This window comes from Dipodomys spectabilis, unplaced genomic scaffold, assembly GCF_019054845.1.
Source record: "Dipodomys spectabilis isolate Male_0828 unplaced genomic scaffold, ASM1905484v1 ptg000073l, whole genome shotgun sequence".
Classification (NCBI taxonomy): Eukaryota; Metazoa; Chordata; class Mammalia; order Rodentia; family Heteromyidae; genus Dipodomys; species Dipodomys spectabilis.
Genome location: NW_024870750.1, coordinates 2,338,461 through 2,348,668, shown reverse-complemented (window position 1 = coordinate 2,348,668; position 10,208 = coordinate 2,338,461). Strand labels below are relative to the sequence as shown.

The 10,208-nt window shown below is 48.3% G+C and overlaps 1 protein-coding gene across 2 annotated transcripts; it reads left to right on the top strand.

Moving 5' to 3' along the window:
• The first annotated feature begins 982 nt into the window (after positions 1–982).
• Otx2 (orthodenticle homeobox 2) lies at positions 983–9,925 on the top strand. 2 transcript variants are annotated; one of them, XM_042682590.1, is made up of 5 exons: positions 983–1,060; positions 1,228–1,303; positions 5,770–5,990; positions 6,671–6,846; positions 8,772–9,925. In XM_042682590.1, exons 3-5 carry the CDS (start codon positions 5,894–5,896, stop codon positions 9,390–9,392), a joined length of 894 nt encoding a protein of 297 aa, XP_042538524.1. In that variant the 5' UTR covers positions 983–1,060; positions 1,228–1,303; positions 5,770–5,893; the 3' UTR covers positions 9,393–9,925. The 2 variants fall into 2 exon arrangements, with proteins under 2 accessions (XP_042538524.1, XP_042538525.1); XM_042682591.1 differs by lacking the exons at positions 983–1,060; positions 1,228–1,303 and having other exon boundaries at positions 5,556–5,990; positions 6,695–6,846.
• The last annotated feature ends 283 nt before the right edge of the window (positions 9,926–10,208 follow it).

Sequence of the window (10,208 nt, the reverse complement as noted above, 5' to 3'; positions counted from 1 at the left end):
CCTCCCTCCTGGTTAGCTCTCCGGCCCTGCCCCGGAGGGAGTTGGAAGGGTTGGTTCTAACATGGAAACGGTCTCCAATTTAGGCTCTTAGGCTGTTGCCCACTTTACACGAGCGAGGCCTGACCTGAGCCCTCCTGTGTCTCACCCCTACCCGCCCTTTCCCCAGCCCCCCCAATCAGCTCTAGGGGTCGATTTGGGGATTTGGTGTTGTTTGCAGCCTGCCCTAGGCTTCTCGACTTCATCTAGCCAGCCTGGTGGGCCAGAGCCCGGGTCTCTGGCTCAGGGACCTGGGGATGTGTGTAGGGGTCGCTGTATTTTTAACCGTGGTTTGTTCTTGGGTTGTGTGTATTTTGTCTCTTCCAGGCCCACAACCTCAGCCCCTAACCTCTTTCCTTCACTCTTTTGGGCCCTGGGTGCCGTCTGCCCCGGTTTGTTTTTTAAGTTTCACCCAGCTGGTTTTCTGCCTGGGATCCACACAGACTACTGGCCTTGGATTGGAGAAGCCCTTTATCCCCACCCCCACCCTTCCCTAGCTTTGACTTCAATATTTTTATTTGCCCATTTTACATGGTTTGGGGGTGTCCTCTCACCCCCTTCCTTCTACAAAAATAAAAACAAAACAAAATAAAGGAAAGGGGTGCTGGAAAGGAAGAAAAGGAAAAGAAGGTAAGGGGAGGCCTCCCTGTCCATCATTTTAATTATACAATTAGTTCACATGCTCTGGCCCAGAATGTATATTTTAAGCGGAGGGAGCCCAGTGTTTTTCAAGAACATTCTGGTAATGTCGGAGGCCTGGATTTGTTGCCTGCTCGTCCCCCCGTGCAGCAGAGGCCTGTTTTCCTCCCCCTGTTGTGTGTTTTTATTATTTTCCCTCTGGCTTAGATGTGTCAATCATTCTCTGCCTGCCATTGGTTGGAGAGTTTGCGTCAAAAAGTTGCCAGAGAGGCGCTTTCTCAGCAAATCTCCCCGAGAGCGGAAGCGACCTCAGCTCCAACTCAGCCTTCCACTGTTACGAAAAATAAAAATCGCTAGCGCAGCCCTCACTCTCCACGTCTACTTTGTATGTATCCTAGAAGAGCACACGCGGCTTTCCAACTCAGCCCACTTCATTTTCTGTTGCCTTAAAAACAACAACAACAACAACAATTCGGGTTGTGTTTTACTTTTTTTTCCCCCGAAGGGTGAAGACTTCAAGGTTTCTAACTCAATGCTCTTGGTTTCTTTTAGGATAAGCTGGCTATTTGGAATTTTGAAGGATAATTTGGGTTTTCCCCCCTCTTCTAACCTCCAATGCGGCCATAAGGTAAGAAAGAGTCCGTCTGTCTTGGTTGTCTATAGTTATAGCTGTGTGTCCTTCTGTCCATCATTACCTCCACCCCCCAGCACTTCCAATAGATCTATCCATGCACTTCTGCAAACGTGAAATTCTTCCAAAGGTTGATGGTTTTTCCTCTCTCTTTCAAATTTTGACTTGTAATAACGACCATTGTGGGGGGGAATTGGCGATGGGAAGAGGGCGGGAGCGGGAGGAAAGGAGGGCGCGTGCTCCAAGGGGGTCGGTCGCCGCCACCGCAAATCGCCGTCGCCAGTCTCATCTGGGGTGTTGAGGAGCGGGGGTTGTTTGTGCTTTTGTTTTTAATGTCCAGGCCATTCGGGGCTTGTCTCTTGGATGTTTTCATTTGGGCCCCCAGGTTTGGGTAGGGTCCTTTGGATTGCTCCCAAGGACGTATTTAGAGTTTGAGATCTAGAGGTGCCAATGTAGCTAGATGGATGGATGGATGATGCATGGGGGAGGGGGGGAAGGGAATAACAAGGTAGGAGCTTCTTGGGGCCGCTGCGCTGGAAGCCTGGCTAGTTTGCTGGGCAGCGGCGGCCGCCCGCCGCAGCTTGAGTCCCCCTAAAGGAACGTGAGCCGAACCCTGGGCGGATAACCGAGGAGACGGTCCACCCCCGCGCACGGCGCTCGCTCCCGGCCGTCCCGCGTCGCCCAGTGAAGAGCAGCTCAGATCTCAGATCGAATGCATTACAATATCTTCCCATCCCTGAGGGTGCAACCCCCTCCCCTCCACCCACTTAAGGCTGTGGTGATTGGAGCCCTAGGTCGCCAGGCCCGGGCAGAAGGAACGAGGATGGGTATTGTTTTTTGCAGCCTGACTTTGCAGGGATGGCGCGGGACGGGCCCCGCCGAGCGCTCCGCGCGCACCTGGGGCGCTCCAAGGTGGCCGCGAGTCGCCCTGTGCCCAGCTGGAAGCCAGGCGAGGGCTGGGGACCGAATTCCCTGCGCTGGGGACTTGAGCAGCCGGGAGCCTGCCGCGCTCTCTCCGGCCTTCCCTTCCCAGGCTCGGGGACCGGGAGGTGTCCCGGGTCAGGATCCTGCTGGGATCGAGGGGCTCTCAGGGACGTAGATTTTGCTCTCCCACTGCCCAGTGAGAACCATCCGAAGATCTCCCGCCAGCTCCGGCCCTGAGCGACGGGTCGTGTTGCCAACTCTGAAGAAGTCTTCGTGTCGATGCGTCCGACTTCAGGACAGATTTTATTATTTTTTTCTTTTGAAATCCAAGTCCTTCTCAAAAATCCTTCCTTGATCGGGAGGGAAGAGGCCCAGAGGTGCTGTGCGCGCGCTTTGTGGATGAATTTAGGCAGGGGACGGGAGAGAAGGCTCTCCTGGAAATTCCGTCCCCTCCCTCCCCCCATCGTAGAGCTTTTAGGGAGTTCCGGATTTCCCTCGCTTATCTATGGACTTTTTCTGATCAAAGAAAGTTATAAGCACTAGAGGAAACTCCCCTCCCCCAAGTAAGGTTGTACCCAAGGTCTCTCCTTCCAGAGCTAGTAGCACCCACCCGGCTTTCTCTGGCGGTAATTAATAGCCAAGGCCAACCCTTTTGGCACGTTTCTTCCTGCCTCCCTCCCTCGCGGGTGGCAGAGTTGTCGATTCCCTGAGGCCAGAAACTTTCACTCGAGTTCGCCGGGGCCAGGCCGGCGCCGGCTGTTTTCCACGATGCCCACAGATCTTTCTTTCTCTTTCTGTCTCTCTCTCTCTCCTCTCCCCCCCTCCCTTCGTCCTCCTCTTCGTCATCTTCTCAGCCGCAGGCCAATCGCCAGTCCGTGTAGTTTTGTTTCCTTTCCATCATGCAGAAAATTAATCAGCTAGGACGAGAAGCAGAGCAGAGCGCGGCGGCCTGTAATTAAGGGACGTGTGCCCCTCGGATTATCTCGTTAGTTTATCAAGAAAACATTTATTATAATTAATTCTCGGACGAGGTAATTATTATTGAGCGAGGACACAGCAACTGGTAGATGGGCTTCTTGGAAGAAAAAAAAAACGGGGGGAGGGGGAGTGGGGGAAGCGACAGATTGCACGAATAGACCGTTAGATATAAGGCTGCGCAGGCCGACGCGGGCAGTGGAGAGGGACCTGACCACCCGGACTGCGGGGCCGGGACACAAGAAAGAGCCACTTGCACCCGCAACTGGCTGCGGGGACTCGCCGGGCCAGCACCGTTTGCCTCTAGGTATGGATTGTCCTCTTTGCCTCGTGAGAGGTCAGGTTGAGCCTTATGTATTAAAAAGATGATTTCTTTTTCCCCCCACCCCCACCTTTGGACTGTGCTTGGAGTGGAAGGAAGAGAAATGAACTTCCAGGGCTTTGAAAGTTAGACGGCAGGGCCCAAGGCCTCTTCTTTGGGTAGTGCATATACCTAGGCTAGCTGTTCAAAGTATTCCCTAGCTCCCCCTCCTCCTTATTCTTTTATTTCTTTTAAAGATGTATGCAGGAGGAAAAGGCCATTTTACCCCCAAAGAGGGTATCAGGCCCGGTGCTTTTTGTCATTGCTTTTTAGTTGGAATGTGTTACTTTATTGTGTGATGTCAGGCATGGGGCATGGAAGACCATTTCCATTTTTCTCAACATCTGATACCATTTTAGGTTCCTGTCTAAGCAGCTTAGAACTTTACAAGGTAGTAAGATTTGTGTTGAACAGAACTTTTCTGTTTAGAGGCTATTTTAACAAACCAATGACTATTTTAAAGTAATTATGACTTTCACAGCCTCCAAGTCACTGCAGGTTGGGAAGAAAAGAGATTACAAAATGTGAAGTCTTTGTTGTAGGACTGGCTAAATTTGTTTTACTGGTGAAGAAGACAAACTCCTCCCAGAAGGAGATTTATTTTAAAAATACATATGCATATATATGTATATTTGGGGGTGGGGGAAGTAGGATTGTTGTCTGAATTTAAATCAGGAAGTCGCAGCTACCAACTTTCATGGTGTGGTGCCTTGATATCTTACACAATGTAAACATGAGCACAGAGCTCTTAAAACTCATGCAGACCCTGTAAAAAGTAACAGGGATCCCCCAATATGGAATCCGCCATTTTGAGGCAATCTTCCATGGTGTGAAAGTTTCAAAGTAGAGAGTTTTGCAAGGTACCTACCATTTTTTTTTTTTTAAATAAAAGGCAGATTTGGAAACTGCCAGCCTATATTAACATCTACTTTTGAGTCCCTGTCCTCAGGGAGGAGGGAGGACTCTACAAAAGAAAGTAAATAAGTTTCTTTTTCTTTTTCCACTCCTAAGAGCTTTTCCTTAGACAACTGTAGGAACGCTAAAGGTGGGGAGAAATTCTATTAGTTTCACAACTTTGGGTGTTTATCTACTTTCTTCAGAACTAACATGTGCAAAAGGCAGTTACAGTTAACAGGAAATTGCAGCTGCAGAGACACAAATGTCCGAAAAGTTTGCCTCCTGCAGGACCTACTGCCCCCCCCCCCCCACATCACAATCAACATGGAAGCAGCTCACACTACAAATGAGCACCCTTTCTACTTGCAAATGTGGGAGCCTGTCATTATCCATCTGGTGGGAGTCTAACTTTACTTCAAAATTTCTGGCATGCCCAGTACCAACCATGGCAACTTTTTTTTTTAACAGTATATTTAAATACTTCCTAGGTGTTTCTTTAAAAAGTTAAATATTTGTCTGTTTAGCTCAACTTATTTAGCGACATATAATGCAGGTTCTGCAAAACTCTAATAAATCTGTTCCTTACCTCGAAATCTAATTATCCAGGTTACTAATTAGGTGAAAATGATTACTGGAAATGACTTCAACTGTGGCATAATAGTGGTTGGGGTAGTTTTTCACAAGTTTGTTGTTTGGCAAGTTGATATTTTAAATGCTAAATGCACTGACATTTTAGACTCGGTAGTTGAAAGTGATTAAAAAGCTAAGATAATTAAAATCTCTACCAGGGAAAGGCAACAGTCTGGGCTGAGGTAGATTTCTTGAATTGTTTCTTTGTTTCTCACCGAGGGGCTTTGTTATCAGCATTATTTATTTAGCCAAAAGAGTTCTTTGTCTCTGCAAATGGCCCCAATCAAGTTTTGTTTGAGACAATTAGCTAGTGCCAGCCAACGAGTCCTATGCAAATGTTGGGATAGGAATGCGTTGTGTGCGTTTGAAGGCGTGGGGTTTTGTTCTTGGGGGAAGGCAGATTGTAATTGCTTTCTTCGGGTCCTCTATTTTTTTTAAGTTTAGGGTGGGGGTGGGGAAAGACAGGTTTATCAGGTCTCACTCCGTCCTCCTCTAGTTCCAGAGCAGCTGGGGGGGTGGGAGGTGGGGGGGGGGGGGAGAATCTGCAAGTCCTTTAAAAGCCTGTGTGCCTCGCCCGGCCTCAGCTCTTTGCAGTTAGTGGTGGAACGTAGGAGAAGCTGCGGCCTCCGACACAGTGAACTAGCACCTCTTGTTTGTTTGCTTGCTTTGCTTTTAGTTCCTCCACGCCAAACCCACCCACCCACCAAGGAACCCTGAACCTGTCCATCACAGGCGAATCGAGACCTTCCGGCTGGGTTCCCCCCATTTGGGCCGACTTTGCGCCTCCAAACAACCTTAGCATGATGTCTTATCTTAAGCAACCGCCTTACGCAGTCAATGGGCTGAGTCTGACCACTTCGGGTATGGACTTGCTGCACCCCTCCGTGGGGTACCCCGGTAAGTGAGTCCTGCGGCACTCTTACCAGGCCCTTTCCCGCGCCGTTTCCCACCCCAGCTCCAAAGGAGGTCCCCACCGTCGGCTTTCACCGATCGGGGAGGGCCAGGGGCTGCCGGGATGTGAATCGATCCGGTCTGCAACTCTGGTAGAAAATCACATCGCTCGGTCTCTTCCTTAGTGTCCGGAGTGGAGAGGGGCGCGCGCGCACGGGGGTCGTAAGGAGGGTCATTGTCCTTGTCGCTCGGGCGTTGGGGGACCCTCGCTCATGCCTCCAAGCCCGGCTTTTCCAAAGTTTTTAGGGAAGCCAAGATTCACTCACAAGTTCTCTGCAGCTCTTCACGCCTCGCCCCGGGCTTCCCTGAACCCTCAGGCCCTTGTTCTTTTCGATCGGGTGGTATCTTTGCGCATTTTACCCCTCCTCCAAGTACCAACTATCTCCCCCCCGAGTGGCACACAGTGTGACATCAGGGTCCCCTTGCCCTCCTGGGTCCGGCTGAGCTGCCCTTCCCAGGAGGCCGTCCTGGGGCTTTTTTTGTTTGGGTTGTAGGTTGGGGGTGGTTTTGGGAAGACTGGGAGGGAGTTGTCACCCTGTTAAGTGTTGGGGTGGGTTGGAAGGCGGGAAGTCGAGGACCCCACACGGAAAGCCCTGTGACTGAGAAACTGCTCCCCCACCTTAAAGGGCCCTGGGCTTCTTGTCCCGCAGCCACACCCCGGAAACAGCGGCGGGAGAGGACCACGTTCACCCGCGCACAGCTCGATGTGCTGGAAGCGCTGTTTGCCAAGACCCGGTACCCAGACATCTTCATGCGGGAGGAAGTGGCCCTGAAAATCAACTTGCCCGAATCCAGAGTGCAGGTAGGTCAGACTTACAGCCCTCCTTGACTCTTCCCCTCAACCAGGATGCTAACTAGAACTCTGGAGGAACATCCTTCCCCCTCTGCACCCCCCCCTCCCCCGCCCCAGCTCGAAACTCTATAAACATCCCGGGAGCAGTAGCAGTACCAGTACCAGTAGCGATTCTCCTTTGCCACCTGATCCTCTTAGGGCAAGTGGTTCTTCCCGCCCAGGCTGCCAGGTAAGGGAGAGTGGCAATGTAGCTGCAGTGTTAGAGCGCCTGAACTCTTGGGTCGATAGCGTGCAGAGACACTGCCCTGGGCAGATTCCCGGAGTAACAACAGGGTAGTTTAACTCCTCCCTTCTATGTGGAGATTCCCCTCTTTTCTCCTGGACTTTCAGAGGTGAAATAAGCTTAGCTTTCTGGACAGCCCAAAGGTTTTCTTTTTGTTTTTTTTGTTTTTGTTTTTAATATAAGATAAATAAATAGAACAAATGCTTGCTGAAGGTCATGCCTGATGGGGTGGCAGAACCAAGCTGTAGAAACAACTGGTGCTAGTTCCCAAGTGAGTAAAACGTCATGAGAATGTGTTTCTTAGACATCTTAGGGATTGGGTAGAAATTTCTAGCTCAGCACTATTTATTTGATAGATTAAATATCTTCCCTTACTTTAGTTAAATCCTAAACTTGACCCTAAAGTACAGTAAGTCAGTGATCCTAGAGGGCAAGCCGTGTGTGTGTGTGTGTGTGTGTGTGTGTGTGTATACATGTGCATCTGTGCATGCATGGTGTGTGTGTGTGTGTGTGTGTGTGTGTGTGTGTGTGTGTGTGTGTGTGTGTGGACAGAGGGAGAGAGTTCTGGAAAAAATGTTTCGCATCTAAACTGTCCTTTAGGTAGGACATGTTTTGAAACGGTGTGAACTGCAAAGCAGAGAACAAGTTTGTTGGTTGAAGTGGATTTGGGAGAAGTTCTAGCATTTTCTGAGGCTTGAATCAAAGTCCTCATTGGAAGACATCAAGTGACTGAATGATTGGTAGCATTGAGTTTGTTGGCCTGGGGGACATGACTTTTGCCAGCTTCCACAACCATATGGAGAGCTCATTCAAGAGCACAATTAAGGACTTGAAGCCCAGAAAAGTACCAGTAAGTTTCTCTGATAATCCCCAGAATATGGCAAACACAGCTTCTTCATGGCAGACCATGAAAAGGGCTAGTGCAAAGAAATTTCCAAGTTGTAGCAGAGGTTGAAATGGACAAATCAGTGAGCATGATGCAGGAGACAGGATCTGTGGGCTGAGTTGCAACACTCTTCAGATACAGACGGAAGCTATTGAAGACTGATAGAGAGGTCTGTCTTGGCCTTAAAACAGACCACAGAAGTCACTCCATTCTACAGGAAGAAGCTTTCCATCAACAGTAGCTTTGAGATGTCATGTCTTCCCTTAGGGCTCTCTTGTGAGTCTTTGTATGTGAGACAAAATGTAAGGTAATGGAGCCAACCTCCATACTAGCAGTTAGTTATTCCTTGGAAGATGGATAAGAACTGTTGGATTTTAGGTTGTCTTGTTGACTTGCAAGAACACAAGAACAGAATCGTTTTCCTTTCTTCTCTTGTGTTTCCTTCTCAAAAAAAAAAAAAAAAATCTATGTTCTGTTTCAATCTGAGAGCATCCCAAAATACAGCCCTCTCTATGTACCTGTGTGTAATAGACAAGACAGGACAGTGAAGTGAATTTTTAGCCATATGATTTGGGGGATTATCTTAAATGTTACTGTTCTGGGCTAGATAAAAGGTATGATGAAAGGCTTATAGACAGAACCTCCTCACTTTCACAACTCCAGAAGCATATGTGAGTGTGTCTCATAGCAGATCTCCAGGAGGAGGAGAGGTTGTTGAGCTCATCTGTCCATGTTAAAAAAAAATAAATACTTTTCCCTTTCAAGGTATGGTTTAAGAATCGAAGAGCTAAGTGTCGTCAACAACAGCAGCAACAACAGAATGGAGGTCAAAATAAAGTGAGGCCTGCCAAGAAGAAGACATCTCCAGCTCGGGAAGTGAGTTCAGAGAGTGGAACAAGTGGCCAGTTCACTCCCCCCTCTAGCACCTCAGTCCCCACCATTGCCAGCAGCAGTGCTCCTGTGTCTATCTGGAGCCCAGCTTCCATCTCCCCACTGTCAGACCCCTTATCCACCTCCTCTTCCTGCATGCAGAGGTCCTATCCCATGACCTATACTCAGGCTTCAGGTTATAGTCAAGGATATGCTGGCTCAACTTCCTACTTTGGGGGCATGGACTGTGGATCTTATTTGACCCCTATGCATCACCAGCTTCCTGGACCAGGGGCCACACTCAGTCCTATGGGTACCAATGCAGTTACCAGCCATCTCAATCAGTCCCCAGCTTCTCTTCCCACCCAGGGATATGGAGCTTCAAGCTTGGGTTTTAACTCCACCACTGATTGCTTGGATTATAAAGACCAAACTGCCTCCTGGAAGCTTAACTTCAATGCTGACTGCTTGGATTATAAAGATCAGACATCCTCGTGGAAATTCCAGGTTTTGTGAAGACCTGTAGAACCTCTTTTTTGTGGGTGATTTTTAAATATGCTGGGCTGGACATTTCCAGTTTTAGCCAGGCATTGGTTAAAAGAATTAGATGGGATGATGCTCAGAATCCTGATCAAAGTTCCAAGAGGCATAGAAGGAAAATTGAAGGGCCTTAGAGGGGCTTACCAACCAGCAACTGAAATGGACAAACCAATCTACTTAAGATCCTGTCATAGTTTTAGATCATTGGTTTTCCTGATTTCCAAAGTGATCAATCAAACATTCTAGCCATGTGCAACCCAACACTACATTAAAAAAAAAAAAAAATCAAACAAAACTAAGTTGTGAGGGAAGGGCGGGAAGGCCAGAGCCTTCAGAAGCAGAGGTGATCTAATGTTTTAGCCAATCCTTGGTTGATTCTTAGGAATGAACAGTGTCTCAAGCTCATTCACGTTTCATGACCAACTGGTAGTTGGCACTGAAAAACTTTTCAGGGCTGTGTGAATTGTGCGACTGATTGTCCTAGATGCACTACTTTATTTAAAAAAAAATAATGTTCATAAGGAGTCAATATGTAGTTTAAGAGACAATCAGTGTGTGTCTTATATAAATGGTACATCTGTGGTTTTTAATCTGTGCTAGACTTCAAAACTGTGATCTCCTGTTATTGTATGCAACCTTGAACTCCACCTCTGCAGGAGTTCTTCTGTGATTAAATAGGTTATAATTATAAGCAAAATTCAGAGCAACTGAATACCGATTTAAAAAGATTACCTTTGGCTGGAGGTGAGCTACACTGAAACTTTACGACAAAATGTCTCTGGACAAGGAGAG

What these genes read in the sequence shown, in the direction of transcription:
- Otx2 (XM_042682590.1), top strand. Translation starts at nt 5,894, where the DNA reads ATGATGTCTTATCTTAAGCAACCGCCTTACGCAGTCAATGGGCTGAGT. An exon ending in CCCCTCCGTGGGGTACCCCG is followed by an intron (nt 5,991 to 6,670) that starts GTAAGTGAGTCC and finishes CCCACCTTAAAG; the next exon opens with GGCCCTGGGCTTCTTGTCCC. An exon ending in TGCCCGAATCCAGAGTGCAG is followed by an intron (nt 6,847 to 8,771) that starts GTAGGTCAGACT and finishes TTCCCTTTCAAG; the next exon opens with GTATGGTTTAAGAATCGAAG.